Source organism: Strix uralensis, chromosome 4, assembly GCF_047716275.1.
Source record: "Strix uralensis isolate ZFMK-TIS-50842 chromosome 4, bStrUra1, whole genome shotgun sequence".
In the NCBI taxonomy this organism is placed as follows: Eukaryota; Metazoa; Chordata; class Aves; order Strigiformes; family Strigidae; genus Strix; species Strix uralensis.
Genome location: NC_133975.1, coordinates 37,195,050 through 37,211,258, shown reverse-complemented (window position 1 = coordinate 37,211,258; position 16,209 = coordinate 37,195,050). Strand labels below are relative to the sequence as shown.

Here is a 16,209-nt window from a genome sequence, read left to right as displayed (position 1 = left end):
TGTTCATTTAGATGTGGTCAGCTCTGCCTACCTCACCTTCCTGCTTAGGTTCAGAATATACTTGCAAAATGAAAGTGCAGGGTCAGCACTCTCTGCTTTTTGTCCCTGTCCCTACAGGAAAATCGAGCCAATACAGGTTGGAGCTCTCGGCTACGCATGTCACATGAACAAGGATTTCCCTTTACCTCGCTTTGCCTATGTATGCCATTTACATCTTCATACTCTTAGGGGTACACATATTTCACTGTAATTTCATTCTCCCAAGTGCAACTGCACTGCCTGCAGCACTTATTCACAGGACTTGCCTTGTACTACATGAGAAGGGGCAGTAGGAGGAAAACACATCTATTCAAAGCAGAGAAATTTGAGATGAAAATGCCATGGCTGGTGGAGACCTTCTGATCTCCTTGGGCTGACTTTGGGGTCATTAACTTGGCAACGTGAGAACCGCCTGGGATCAGCCTCACACCTTTGCTTGGCTGGGTCAGGAGTCAGCAGAGCTCCCATGCTTCAGGCCATGGGCTGTGAGAGGAAATATGAAAAGGAGGAGAGAAATAGATTTTATTGCTCTTTCTTTCAGAGTGCTCATGAAAATTAATGGCCATTTCCTTCACAGTTTCTTTCCATTACTGGTAGGGGAATCATAAAACCAAAACCCAGTTCTTTTGGTATATCAGCACCTGAGCTGCCTGAATGTGTTTCCAGCAGGTCTTGCAAGGCAATGCCACAAGCAGATAATTTAGGAAAACTGGTTTGCCATTTCCAAAATTAAAATTGTATCTTACCTGCAAGTAGTGAGTCCTTTATGGCTCCAATAGAGCAGAACTGCAGAGTTTGAAGTAAAATCCTGTCCCTGTCAAATACATCATCTAAACTCCCGCCTTAGTGTCTGACTGTAATCTGGCCAAAAAGCAACCATCAATGTCATAGCAGATAAGAGACAATTATAGGTTGGAAGGCACGTTAAAATTTCTCTACTCTAGACAAATATATTTAGAGGGTTAAGATATAAACATACCCTTCTCTTCCCTCCTTATTAATTTCCAGCCAAGAATTTCCCATGCAGGGAGTCTGTTCTGGCCTCGTTTACCTGCACTGTTGTGTTGAGCTGTTTAGCAGCTTTTTGGCTTCATAACATCTGTAAGTCTTATTTCCCTCTTTGCAACCTCATAAATAAATACAATCAAAGGTCTTTGCAATCTGGGGCTTTTGGTGCAGTGTCTAAATGTAGGCACCTGAGTCTGAATGTGAGAGACTTATACCCTGTATTATACGTGTCCTGTGAGCAAAGTGGGAACTTGTTTTCCACGTCTGCTAGGAAGTGATTTTTCTCCTGATCAGTGTAACTTCACCAGTATGTGTAGGCTATTGTTAAGCAGATAATAGATAATTGTCTACCTACCAGCTCACCTATCCAAGCAGTAGTCAGCTCGTTGCAAAGATTTAATACCGTTCTCAAAGATTCTCCTGAAGAGGAAGATAGGCACGCCTGCTATGCCAGGGATCTCCTCTCCTCCCTTGGGTCGCATCCTGCCCCCGGGATCCTTCTTGATGCCAGCAAGTGTGAATCAGGTGAAAGCGCAGAGCTTAAAAATGATGCAGTCAGCTGTTTCCTATGCTGCTTATTAGTTGGGTGTTTAGTTTGGACCTAGCTCATCACTCCTCACGTGGGAAACTCCCATTGACTTCACTGGGAACTTTGCCTAAGCAAGGACTTCTGAGCAGGGCTTCCTGATGAAGGATGGCAGGACACAATCAAGCACAGAAATACTTGGCTCTTACCAGAGCAGAGACCGTCAAACAGCCATTCCTGGGATGATTTTTAATAGCAGGTCTCAAGGGACTTCACAAATGTGAGAAGTATTATCCCAGTATTACAAAAACTGGTTACCAAAGCAAAAAGGTAAAGCTAAATGAAGTGCTTGTTTTAGGAATTCTTGGCGGCAAATCAGTGTCTTCACATTATGCAAACCAGGCAAATGGAAAGCTCTATTTACTTTCAAAATCTGCTGCACTTCAGGAAAGAGTTTTAACACCTGTCTTCCACAGTCTTGCTTTTCTTAGATGCAAGTCACCATCACTGTTCATGATTTCTATTGTTTTACAGCATTCACTCTTCTGAGATTGCTCCTGGTTTATCTCAGGGTATGACAAGAAGAGCATCTGGCCCCTGTGTTATGGACATACCTGCTCCTGGCCCCCCTTCTATCTGCACATCCACAGCAGCAAAGCCAGAAGCCAGAGTCAGTTTACATCGACTCTGTGTTCAAGCAAGTCTGGCTGGGCTCATGTAGCTCTTGACTGGGGTAGGAGGAGGGGGAAATTCTTCTCAAAATTTATTATGGAGGTCTGTAAGCTCTGGTCTCGCCAGGGCTGTGGTAAATGCCGTATTTGACAATGGCAGTCGCACTGAGCTCTGTGTCACTGGGCCGCTGGTGTGAGTCTCCAGCTTCCGTCAGCCTTCCACATGATGCATCTATGTTCAAAAAAAGCCCAGGCATCCTGTAGCTGGTAGTTCTGCAATGTCTCGGCAGTTTCTTGCCAAACACACTTCAGCCACCTGAAAGTCCATGTAATGGTAAGAGTAGCTTCTTCCTGGAAAGGAGGTCACTTGGCTGGGAAGCATGCAGGACTCTCTCGCCAGGTAGCAACACTGGACAGGCAGTGAGGAGGGAAGGTATTGTTTCTTCTTGTATAAAACCAATAGAGGGATTTTAAAAATAGTTTTCTGATAGGAAATACTCTTTCAAAACCTCTCACAGAAGAAATCCTGAGTAAGGCATTTGCTGACTTGGTGCCTGAATACTGCATCTGAAGCCAATCACTTGCTGACATACTACATAAGCTGTGAAACTGTGTAACTTGCCTTACTACGTACAAATTAAGGATGCACAACCACCATTAAATATATATATTTCACCTCAGCCTCTCTTTTCCTTTCTTTCATTCTGTGGCCTTGGATGAATTCTGGGGGACTATTCTTTTCCCAGAGAGTTTTTAATAAGGTGACGTTGGCAGCAGTCAGGATACCACACCTGAGCCCTGGATCAGTACAGACAGCCAGAGAACACAGCTCCCTCAGGTTTGTTCAGCTTTCTGCTCCTACCTAGAATAAACGACACTATTTGCTGCAGACCTCCTGCCTCTGCTGATGCATTTCAAAGAGACATGTCTAAATCTTCAGGGGTTTTGCCCCGCTAGCAAGGTAAACTTCTGCCTTTCCAAACACTTCAGAAGCGCTTAGGAGTTCCACTTCACCTGCTTTCATTACTTGGCCTTAAGAAGATTGTAGGCTGTGTTCTTGCTTGTATTTCTACTGGGAAATACCAGATCAGCTTTAGTCTGGCTATAGATCTTCATTGCTTGGAAGAATTCCCTTGAAATGAGAGTGAATGAAAAGGAAGGAGATGCTGTTCAACCCCAAACTGGCAAGCAACAAAATGTAAATATGCCAAACCCCCCAAAATTCTGAGGAAAAAAATCATTTGAATCAGTAATGAGATGGGAAAAAAAAAAGAGGAATAACGAATGAGGAACAATTTACTCAGCACATACTTGCTGTCCACAGCCTTTCCCCAGACCCTTGAAACAAGGGGAGGCTCTTAACCGGGACCTCAAGGTCTGGCTCAGGCAATCCTGGCATGGGCTTTTATGGGGATGGCACCTAATCCCTAGTGCACGGTGTTTTGATTTGTGCCACATGGACAAATTATAGCATACTCTCTCTCATTACCTTGTCACTACACTTGTGTGTGACATCACATCTGTGCAAGCTGCAGAGAGGGGTGGCATGTGGATGGAGGGAGGGAGGGCCAGCCTGCAAGTGCCGGGGAGAGGCACAAAGCGGTGCAAGGGAAGAGGTGATGATGAAAGCAGGGTGGGAGAGGATCAGCAGGTTGAGGATTAGCCTTTACAGGAGAACAAGCCAGGAATTAGGGAAGATGTTGACAGCCCACAAGTGTTACTGCAAAACCCTTGCAGGGGGAGGAAAATGACTGCGTGGCCTGTTTCGCCATACCAATTGCTTCAGAAATTAATATTGAAAGGAAAAGGAGCTCAGCTAATGGAGAGAGCAACGCCAATGTCATGACTGAAGGCTGCCAGGCACACCAGGCTGAACATGCGCTTTTTCCAGAGACAGCAGAAGGATCACAGATTGAGCCAGCACTTGGGATTTCGGGGCTGTAGGTAAAATGTGGGGCCCTGCTTCTAAGCACTCAGTACATATCTGGTGCAGAAACCTAAAAACAGTCAAAAGGTTTAATTTGGCTCCTTTGTTCTTGCAGTTAGGAATAAAAACTGAAAACCCATCCAAGCCCTTAAGTTACCTGGTGACTCTGATCAGCGGTTGAGATGTCAAAGTGATGAGCTCCACACAAAGGCAACACAAAGGTGAGCCCTGCCCAGGAGAACTGAAATGCAAGTATGATGGGCAAGATAAAAGACTGATATAATGCAGAGAGGAGGAAGGCACAAGGTAAGAATAACACGAGTATGACAAGATCATGACAGTAGTTTCAACAACTAAGACTAGCTCTTTTAACAGGCAATCAACGGCTCAGGTGAACTTTGGGAAGCAGTTTGGAGGACAATGAGGATGCCGGGGGTCTTCTTGCAAAGCTTAGGGCTGAATGACAATGTGAAAGTGCTCCTTTGAAAACTATTGCTGGCTGAGGTGAGGGACATTTTGAGATCTCGCTGTGCTGGACATTTGGGAAGGGGTTAGAAACTTGCCAGCCAGCTTAGGTTCTGTTCCTGGCTCAAAATGACTCACTGTGATTCTGGACAATTCATTTTACCTCTGATTTCCCCTTTGACAGAGTTGGTTTCATAAGAAACTTTCCAGCTTTCTTCCTCGTAAATCTTTTCGGGATGCTGTAAATTTGACCTTCCTCGGTACAGTGCCTAGACAGCACTGGATGAAACCCAAGAAGTAGGGAGCAGGAATATCAGAGGAGCCTGTGTCCTGGAGAAGGAAATGGATGAAACTAGATGGAGAGTGCCATGGGATTTGAATGAAGTTAGAACCGAATGGGTGGCAGTTTAAGGAGGCCAAAAGTGCCAAAGGATGTTGCTGTGAGTGCACTCAGTAAAACACTGTAGCTCATGCACAGCATACGGTGGTGGCTGTAGCCTCTTCATTTGCAGCTCTTAAACCACTGCCCAGCAGAGTGGCCACTGCCTCTTCTTTCCTCTCGCTCTCCTCTCCTCTGCCTCTGCTTTTGCCCCTCTTCTCTACAGCAGTTTTCTTCCTTGCGTCCTTTGCCTTCCCGGTGCATTCCCATGCTTTGCCGCCCGTTTGCTCCGTGCCGCAGTGCCCCACTCCCCGGGGCGAGGCGAGGGCACTGCCGGAGCCACCCGCACGGTCCGCGTGGTCCGCCCAGTGCCAAGGCGACCAACGGTTACAGCCAGTTCAGGAACTCGAGCGCCACTTTCAGCGATGAGAGACTTGGTTTTGTTGTGGTCTTTGGAAGATGTCGGTGAGGTCCCTCAATCTGCTTTCCGTCAGGTGTAACTGGTGCAACTGGTGCCTACAGCTCAGCAACCACCTACCGCCTCGACACACGGCCCAGGCCGGGCTCTGTGGGGAAGGACCTGGGCCCCTCCATTTCTGCTCGTGCATGGCCCATTTTTGCTGAGCTCTCCCTCGAGCCTCACGGGCAGCCGGTGACCTGGAGCACAAAGGAGGCAAAATATTAAACTGCTGGAAAAAAGTCACCAAAGTCAAGAGCGAACCTTGCACTGGCTCTGTCACGATCAGACTTCAGTACGCCTCAGACACAAAGCGACACAGGATTACTACGGGCGCAGAAGGTGGTTGTGGACGTTTGGGTGCAGCGGGGTCAGTGCTGCTCGCTGTGTATTTTACCCACAGCCGTGTGGCCGCCGGAAGAAGCACAAATATAACGACCGTGAGACTCGCTGGGATGGTCTGGAAGTGGCTGCGGGATGCCCCCGTGTTTCACACCGGGGAGGGAAGGGTGAGGTTTCCCGGGACCGGAGGGTGCCGGGAAGCCAACACCGCCAGCCGGGACACGCAGCGGGGACGGTGCTGCCGCTACCGTGCTGGGGGGGCGGGAGAGGCCGTGGGCTTCCCGCCGGGAGGCGACGGCCGCTGCCCGCTGCGGGGCCGGCACCCGCGGGAGAACGTGCCCGCCTCGCCGGCGGTGCCGGACCGCGCCGCGCCGCGCCGGGGGTGTGCCGGGGGCGGAGCGGCCCGGGCCGGGGCGGAGCGGCGCGGAGCGCGGACAGCCGGCCGCGGGAGGCAGCGCGGCTGCGGGAAGGCATGTCCCTGCCCGTGCCCCTGCCCCTGCCCCTGCCCGGCGGCGGGCGGTGAGCGGCCATGCCGCGCAGGGCGGAGCGGTGCCTGCAGATCGCCCCGCACTCCCTGGCCATCGTGCTGGGCGCCGCGGCCGGGGGGCGGCCGGGGGGCGGCGGCGGCGCGGGGCCGGCGGCGGAGCTGGGCCGCCACCGCATCGGCTACGAAATCTTCGCGGACTTCAAGCGGGAGAACATGCAGCACTTCTGGGACCGGCGGGCCACGGCGGCGGTGGCCGAGACCTTCTTCCTGGGCTGGATCGACGAGCAGGTGCTGCTGGTGCAGGGCAAGGAGGAGCACCTGGAGGTGCTGCGGCAGGGCTGGGCGCGCCGCTCCCTCAAGCCCCCCAGCGGCTTCCACATCAAGTGCCTGGGTAGGTGCCGCCGGGGGGACGGGGGGAGGGACACCTCGCCGGGGGCGAGCGCGGCGGCGGCCCCGCGGAGAAGCTGCCCCCGGAGCGCCCGCCGCCGGGGTCAGGGGCTGGGGGGGCGGAAGGGGGGGCCCGGCCCCGCCCCGCCGCGCCGCGGGATCTGCGCCCCCAAAAGTGGATGGGCGCGGAAAGGGCGAGCGGCGGCGTTCCGAGGATGCGCTGCGAGTCGCTGGGGTTCGCAGGAAGAGCTGCGGGCGGCAGCTGTATGGACGGGTTGGAGCGGTGCGTTCCCCCGTTTCCTTCGGCGGGCGAGGTTAAAACCATAAGTTGTAGGTTTTGGAAACAGGGGGAGATGCCTGCTGTCCTTTGGCGGCTCGCTCCTCGGGCATGCTTTTCGCGGGCGTTCCGCTGCCGGGGGGTCCCGCATCCTCCTGAGCTACGGGACCTTTACACAATTCGGGAGTAACTGCTAACACTTACAAAGAGTGCAAGCTTTTAATTAGAGTTATAATCAGTTCCTTAAAAATAGTAATTTCTAGCATTCGAAATTTTAAAACTTCATTTTAGCATTTCTAGGCTTGCCAAACCAATTATTTCACTTTATATTTGGATCAGCTTGGTAGCTCGAACTTGTGTCACGGTATTGCTGTGAAGGTGCCTTCCACAGCAAGAAGCAGGAGTAGGAGATGAGGAATGTATGGTTCTTTTGCAGTGCAGGACAGGTGGCTTTTGGAGCAGTAAATGGCAAGTCTGTTATGCCGCAGTGGGCTGAAGATTCCGGTTACGGTGTGATCCCCCACGGGAGTCCTGCTTGTGTGCAGTGCGGCCTAGGAAGGTGCATATCTCTTCGGGGAAAAAAAATAGCATGGACAGAAAAAATTTTTGTAGCACTTACTTTAACGCAAAAACCTCCCCCACCAAAACAAGAAATAAAACTGTGGCTATTTGTTGTATATACTGGGTAGTCGTGAAGAGCAACAGACCTGAAGTTTTCCTTAGGATTTAAGGTAACTTTCAGCCTTCACAGCTTGAAACGTCAACCTTCTCTTATGGAGAGAAGACAAATTGTGAGTGTTTGTTTTATCGCTGTCAAGGTCTCGTTGCTTCCCACGGCTGCTGCAGTGGTGACGGTGCCTTTTCCGTATGGACAACTTCTATCATCTGTGTCTTATGCAGCAGGCACCTGGAACATGTCACAGAGCTGGAGATGTTTGCTCTGCACTGGGAGGTTCAGATTCTCAAAACAGGATGCTCTCGTAAATTTCTCTTAAAAAATGATCTGAGTAAAGTTTCTGCAAAGAATGGAGCTTGAATATTTGGTGTGTCTTAGTTTATTTTTTTTTTTAATCTCGGTTTTGAATGTATTTAGCTGTCGCTGTCCTTCTGGAATAGGCAGAACAGAGTCTGATCACTTCTGTTCATCTGCAGTCTTGCTTCTCACACAGTTTTCAGACACTGCTGTCACTCACTATTTCCCTATCAAACTTATTTGAATATTACAGTTTCTTCATGCTGAGGGGGAAGCTCAGGACAAGTTGCCCATTTAAAAATGAGTTGATGGACCTTTTTTCCTCATTGTAGAGGAATTCCCTGTGAACCTCTGACAACAAATGAGTGTTGAATAGCAGGTGGTAAATCCTATTCTGGTGATGGAAGAGTTTTCTGCATCCCACCAATATTTAGAAGAGAATAAAAAGTTGATAGGCAGGTAGTGGACTTGGGTTGTGGCTGAGGTTTGGATGGAACTGCTATTTGTGGCCAGCAAACAAGGGGAGAGAACCTGCATGTGCTTTCCACCCAAGTCTGTTAAATGCTTATGCTTTTCCTTTTGGAACAAAGTGTGGTGGTAAGCATAGAGATGCAGGCAGCGGTGAGTGCCAGCTGCTCAGTGTAGCTCGTGTGGGCTTTTTGGCTCCAGCTGGACCGAGGAGGAAGAGCTCCCGAATGGGTGCCGTTGCTTGATGGAGTGTAAGGGTCAGTGTTTGATTTTTGGGGTGTCCCTGGACCCTACCCATTGGGCGACATTCCTCAGGCCACTGCACAGGAGGACTGTTGAAGGGTGCGCTCTGACCTTGATATTATTAAAGCCAGACATGGAATGTAAACAGGTCTTTGTGGCCTGTTTTAAGATACGGAAACACAACTTTTGCTAGAAGTCCGCGTTAATAAGTAAGCTCACTGGTGTGTAAATAATATGCATTCCTTGGGGGGTTATCTTCACTATGAATTTACAAAAGGCTGGAGCCAAAAGTTTTAATTTGACTTTAAAAATAGAAAATGCCTCTCAGTATTTGATTAAAGAGTATGAAAGAAGAGCAGGGACCTGTTGTGCAGTGTCCTTAACTGTGTTAAATGAGATGGAACATTGATTTTTTTTTTTTTTTTTTAAATTTTTTTCACTGTCTCTTTTCCACACCCAGATTGATAATTCAGGTCTTTTATCTAAGTAGGTTCAACTTGCATTTACTGTAAAGTTAGGTAGTTAAAGAAGAATCAAAGTAACGGGCCTGGCCCGTGGGCATGATCATCTGCTGAAATGTGTGTAATTGTATTTTCAACATAATTAGGTGCCTAACGTGTAAATGGCCATGACTTACTTAGGAGCTCTCTCACACTTTATTCTTCACTTTGCAGCATTAAAGCAGTGAACAGTACACCTACAGACAAAAAGAAAAAGGCTCCATACTCTTCAGCTTTTTAAAAAAACTGGTGGGTATCTTGGGCTGAGAGGAAAACCTGCCTGGCTGGGAGGTGAGGAACAGTAATATTTTACTACTGTTAATAAATAACTGATGGGGTCAAGGGGAAAAAGTGGCATGGTATTTTTGATGAAAGTGAAGCTGCTGTTTTCTGCTGCTCTGGCCCAGCCTGTAGGCCCCACGCTGTAGTGGAATAGGGGGGTGCTATGGCAGAGCATAGCAGTGAGGGGGTGCATGGGAATGACCAGAGGGCTCTAGCTCTGCACCCCAGAGCCATTGGGGTACTTGGGCAATGCTGTGGCAGACCATGGGGTCAGTTCTGGCCTTTTCTCTGGGTTGTCTGGCTGCTTGCAGAAAGGTGGGGATGGCTTTCTGCCCCACCTGCCCCTGCAGCCTGGCTGGGTTGGGGTAGCTGGACAACAAGCTGCCTGCCCCAGAGCAGTGTGGGGAGCATGTCCCAACATCCCACTGCTGCCTGGCAAGGGGCAGAAATGCCTCCTCTTCTTGGCTGCATGACCTCTATGCACAGGTACTGGAGACTTTTGAACAATGCTTCCCCTCACTTGCATCGTTAAGTGCTAATGTGACCCAGAAGTTATGACTGCAGCCTGACTTTTGGTGTTTCTGACATTTCTTGTTCGTTGTGGTCCAGAGGCTCAGCTAGTCTGATGACTAATGGGTTGTGATGGCCATGGAGATAATAACTGGAGGAAAAAGTAGCTGGTGAGGAGGAGGGAATACTAAACCTCTAAAATGCATAGCGTGTTTTCTGCTGCTGGGATTGTAAAATATAAACCAGGAAGAGACTCGTTGCTGAATAGTCTTCCCACGTTTAAGTCACCCTGGCTTGATAATGAAAAGTTCATGAAAGTGTAATCTGTAGTTATCAGAGACTGGACAGTCCTAATATGCTTGGTGCAGGTGTATCTGGGCCAGAAAGTAAATGGATTCAAATCCACATGGGATTTCAGTGTCGAGATTCAACTCTTGAACTGTAAAATTAGGCCCTACTACGAAATAGGGCAGGAATATGAAGCACATCAGAAAGTTGCTTTAGTGCTGACAGCTTAGGGCTTGAGGATACAGGGGATAAAGTGTTTAATGTGTGACTTTAAAACTTCTTTGCTAGTTTTCTTAAACTAAATGGTTACACCATAAAAGCTTGCTCAGTGTCCATTTTTGTGATGATCAGAGTTACTCAGGTATTAGGAAACTGGTGGGTGTATCTAGGTTTTTAAATTAAAGAGAGAGCTCTGGGAAACCTGAGCAGTCTTTGAATAAACAAAACCCCCAAACCAGCGCATGCTAAATATGCTGATTTAGAGGGTCAAGGAAACCTTATGCAAACCTGTGGGTCCCGTGATGAAATTCGTTGTCTTTGGTAAGAGTGATTTGAAGCTTTCTTGTAACTTTGCAAGGCTTTTGCAACTTAAGTCTTTAATAAGCGTTCTTATTTTAATAAGATTTCTGTCTTTGACACACCTTCCATTTGCACCCACTAATATTTGTCATCCTGTAAGCTGAGCTTTTTTTTTTCCCCTTTCAGCTCTTCCACGCAAGGCGCTGCTGGTGTAGCAGGATGCTCTACCTTGTTTTCGTGTCTTCATTGCCTTTTGTGTTCCTAGCTGAGACTTCCTTCTCTATCTTTTGCACTTGATTCTGAGTCTCGGACAATGGGCATCTTTGAGAGGTTTTCATACGCTTCGTGGAAGGGCCGTGCCCTTTTCTAATGATTGCTTGAAAAGAAGTGACCAAACTTTATAATAACCATTCGTTCATGCCCAGAGCAATTTCTCCAATTAGAAGCTGATGTTTCAAATGGAGTTTTCAAGAAATGTATGTGCAATAATTAAACTAACTAGCAGGAGTTATAATTCAGCAAAGTCGGCAGGGCCGGGCTGTTGTGCATTGTTCCTGCTCGGCCAGGCATAGGCGGGGAAACGTTTTTTTGCTGCGCTGGGAGCTGGAGCTAAGTGCTCCCTTTCTTTTCTCTCCCTGCCATGTTCTCTCTTGCCACCAAAAATTAAATTAACACCCCACCAGTTTAGGTTCAGTAATTTTCACCGTGAGTTTTCCAGTCATTAGCGGATGATTATGGTGCAGTGTAGACTGTTGGACATTAAATGTTATTCATCTATACCCAGTCATAAACCGTGAATTGTCTTTTTTCCTCCCAATTATCTCCTTTATATAATAAAAATTTCTTTTCAGTGAGGGAGCATTAAGTTTCATAGTAATAAAACCTCTGAGGATGAGTTTACTGCACAGTCATCTACACCTTTTGTATGCCTCGTGGTATTACCATGGGAACTTCAGGGGATGTAAACTACAATTTCTCCTTCTGTCCCACCCCAACTTAGAGCTGGTTAGAGATCCACTAAGCACTTTTTATATTTGTGAGGTGGTTACTGCAGCCTTAAAAAAACCTCAACAGAAGGTAAAATTAAGCTAATGGCCTGGCAGAGGTGCTTATGAATTTACTCCCAACTTTGAGCAAAGAACTTCACTGCTCAGAAGTGTCGGATTGGGCCCTTAATGTACTTTGTAAAAGCAGCTTTTAGAAACTCGGGAGAAAGAGGCAAGAGCTAAATGAGTATGGACTGCATGTAAAGTGCCTGATTTCTCAGTATGTGGTTTGTGCTTGTGTTTTGGAGAGTGAAATCTAGGAGTCAGAAATGCTGTTTGCTCTTTAAAGAAAGCTGTGGATAGTCTGCAAGACTAATGCAGGTTGTTTAAAATGTATTGTGAAAATAAAAAACACAGGAAGGAAAGATATGACCTATTAAATGTAATTTCTTTTTATTTTTTTTTCTCGAAGAAGCTTCTCTTGAAAAAGTCAAACTGACGCATGGTATTCATTGTGCAACTCAAGGGAAGGATGTATAAAGTTAATGGCCAGCTAGTACTGTCTCCCCACCTCCTTCCACCCCACAAAGACTGCCATTGTATGGTAGAGTACTTCCTGGTAGCAAATAAGTCATCCAGCCTTGCAAGTTAAGTGTACACTCCTTACAAAGTAGTGATGCTGTAAGGGAACTGTGGTGGCCGAGAGCAGGAGAGCAGCCCTCAGCTGTGGGGCTCTGCAGAAGCACAAGTGGCACTAGGGCCCTCACTCTCTCCATCTCTTTATCTGTGAGTGAGGGTCTGGTCTTTAATTAAACACTCCTCATTTCCCTCCTCAAAGGGCCCTTGTCTTTGCTGGGGAGCGGTGCAGAGGGTGTGCACTGAATGAAGCCCTTGTCAGGTGTTACTCCCAGTGCTTAAATGGGCTCCTGAGCTGCCAGCATCATGTGCTGCCAGGCCGCTCGCTAAATCACCTTTCCATCTGTCCTGCTCCTCTTTTGTACATAGTAATTTTTGGTTTTAAAAAGGCTGAGGTGGATGGGGTGTCTGGGGGCCATGACACCCCTGTCCTGCCTGCTCCTCTTTGTGGCTTTGCAGCACGAAAACTCAGTAATGCATTCCCAACTTTGTCCCGTCTTTGTAATTTGCTAGTTAGAGGCACGTTGCTTAATATTTTATTTATCAGATTATCAACTTGTAATGATTTTAGTGGGCTAAGTTCACACCTTCTACACATGTTCCCACAGTTTAAAATTTAGCTTGAAATGGGTTTGTTTTGATTCCTGGAGAAATGTGCATTTAGGGCAGCGATGCTACAGGAAGGTCAGCTGTGTATGAAATCACTGCTATCATTGGGCTTGAGTGACAGGTTTTTGATTCGACTCCTTTGTAAATGGCGCGGTAATGAAGTTGGCGCTCTCTCCCAGCTCTTCTGGTGCTGTTGCCTCAGGCCATTCATCCGGATGGTGAACCTGTCCTTTCTGCTGGCCAGCAGAATTACAGCTTGTCCCCTGGGTAGGGCATGCTAAAGCTTTACCACGTTCTCGTCTGCATTCAAGACATCCGTTTAGAGAGGGCAGCAGCAAAGATGCAACCCAGACAGATCGAGTGTCCTCCAAGACTCTTGGCATCCAAAACTACCTTCTGAGCAACATCACACCTTCCCTTGGCTTTGACAAACATACCATGGCCAGGCTTCTCTTTTCTTTTGGTGGTCAAGGAAAGGCTGAAGTGTTCGAAGAAAATAAAATCTGCAACCAGATGGTGGTTTCCCCTTCAGAAACTGTGGCTGTGAAACGTGGGGATGGGAGGAACTTCTGTAGCAGTAGCAGAAATTTAATGGGGTTCTGAAAATTCAAGCTCTCTACAAACTTTGTTTCTTTGGTTTAAATACAAAAGCATAAATGTTTTGATTATTTTCTAATGATGTTGATGGCTGGAAATGTTATTGCAGTCTCCAGTTTCCAGTATCAAAACTGCTCCCTGGGTGGGCCCGTTCTGGAAAGGTTTTTAAGGCTATTATGTTCTTCTTGGAATAAAATCCCTTCACCTAATATGTAAACATGCTTTCTTCTGTCCGGTGTACTTGATCCCTCAGTTTATGACCTGGGATTTCACCTGAGACCTCTGAGGAGAAATATCTGAATGTTAAGAATGTACAAACACGTATATTTTGATGAAACAAAGTGCTTTCCCATTGACATTTGAGCAGGTCTTCACAGCTCCTTTTTTAATTGGGCTCCTGTTCTGAGCCACAATAGCAATAGAGCACGCATTCAAAGGTTGATAACTACCCAGGGAATCTGAATAGTGGTTCTTCTAGTTGCTTTTTTTCTGTAGCAGAAAAGCCATGGTTGTAATATTGCCTATTTTTCATTTTCTTATGGAAGAAAGTCACTATACTGTGCATGTAAATATGCACAATATAATGACTTCTGTAGTGTGTTTTCTGGAGCTGGATATACTTCTAACCCATGCAATATGAGAATTCATTGTTGTTCTTCTGTGGGGGGGTGGGATGGGACACTGAAACAGCAGAAGTCTGAGTAAAATACAGCAGCCCTTTAGCTTAACCTTGAATGCCATTATCAGATGATTAACAAAGGGTTATGCAGGTGTATCAAAGATTGCTCTTTAAGAAAGGCAAACCAATTCACTTAAACTCTAGGAAATGACTCCAAACTTGGTTCTTTACAAAATCACTGTGACAGTGAAAAATGTTGCTATTTGAAGAGCATGGTTTGGGTACCTCCATGAAGTTTTAAAGCAGTTTTTTCTAGCTGTTAGTGCTTCAGAAGGTACATATGCTAGCTCATGCTTGCCTTTGGAGGAGAATGAGGATGCCAAAGGGCCCATTGCTGTCCCCAGTACAGGGAATCCCACTGAAAGAGCGGAGGAGGGCTCTTGGAAGGTGACAAGTCCCAGTGGTTTTCCCAATAACATGGCCTAAAATGCAGTGGTCAGCAGGACTAGGCTGGCCACAGGGGAGGCCGATTCCTCCTCCTGGTGCCAACAGAAGGGGAAGAAAGGTGTGTTTTGGGAAGGGAAGACCTGGGGCTGGACTGTGGCTGAGCAGTGGCTTGGTCCCTGCATTGGTAGTGGGGTAGTGCTTCGCTGTGTCCATCCTCACCAGTAACCGCAGGTCCAGTCACTCCTGCTTATCTGCCACCTTGAAGTTGTGTGTGCAGTAACGCAGCACCTCTCACTGGGTGTTCGGAGGCTCTCGAGGAGTGAGACTGCAAGGATCATGTTTAACACTGCAGCTGTAGAACTTGCAAGGTGTTAGCGTTAGAAGAAGCTAGGTGCTGCCAGTGTGTTCGAGCTTTGGCAGCAGAGTCTTAGGTATTATTATGGGGCTATGAGTATTTTAAAAATGGGAACTTTTTTTTTGTCCTTTAAAAAAGGACTATACCAAGTCTAGTGAAACTTTTAGCTTAAGAAGAAAGACAAATGAATATTCTCTCTTTCAGGCTGTAGTTGTTTTTTCTACTTTGGTCATAATATGCATGGATATCTTTCTATATGGAAAGAATATGGAAGAAATAGATAGTTTTCTGGATACATCAGCCTTTCTCCAGGTGAGGAAGACTTAATAGCCTAATAAATATATTGTGTCTACTTATCTTGTCTTACTTCTATCCTTGGGTCAATGAGTTTATAGAGCCCTGCAGCTGTGCCAGTAGCAACGCATACAGTTCATTACTGATGCCCTTCCCAAAGAGATCAACCCAACATAAATGGGATTTATCACTGCCTGTTAATTTATTGTGTTTAAATTCTAGAGAGGTAACCAAAGTCCTGTAAGCTCCATGTGATGCTGCAGTGGGTTTTTTTTTTTTTTTTTGTTCTGGGGATGGGGATTTGGGGGTTTTGTTTTGTTGTTGGTTTTTTTTTTCCCTTTCTTTTAAGGGGGTGTTTTAATCAAAGGATTCTTGGTGTGTTATTTAGCTGCCAATCATGCTCAGCCTGCCCTTGAGCCTTCCAGCCCTTCCTCAGCCTGTGTGGGAGTGGACTTTGCCCTTGCCTCCCACTCTGGCAGACCGGCATTAAATGTTTGCTCTCCTGATTGAGCGTATTGCAGGGTTAGTGCCCAGACAAGTTCCCTTTTCATTGACAGATGAAATAACAATAGCTGGCATTAAGAGCAAGCCAAGTGTTTTCTTTGGGCTTCCCTGAAGGGCCTCTTTTGTCTCCACCATCTCCGCTCAGGGAAACCCGTACACCTTGCTTAATCTGAGGGTGCTGTTGAGATGCTGTAGCTTCTGAAGCCAGAAGTAGGTCAGCACCCGTGCAAAGATTTTCATCCACTCAGCTTGCCTGCTAGCAGAAGCCTCCCGGTGAGGCTTTGCAAATGGCTCCTGTCCAGCAGGGTGGTTCAGGCTGCTCTGGACCAAAGAAGAGGGTGAAACATCCATAGTGCTGCAAAGGAAAGTAGAGGAAGGAGGTCTTGATGTACTGTCACATACTTGGTGTTTATA

The 16,209-nt window shown here is 47.1% G+C and overlaps 1 protein-coding gene across 1 annotated transcript in view; it reads left to right on the top strand.

Moving 5' to 3' along the window:
• The first annotated feature begins 6,343 nt into the window (after positions 1-6,343).
• Positions 6,344-16,209, top strand: part of STOX2 (storkhead box 2) — a 149,937-nt gene continuing 140,071 nt past the window's right edge. The window contains exon 1 of the mRNA XM_074866404.1: positions 6,344-6,692. Within this exon, the coding sequence (XP_074722505.1) occupies positions 6,344-6,692 (349 nt within the window). The remainder of the gene's footprint in view (positions 6,693-16,209) is intronic.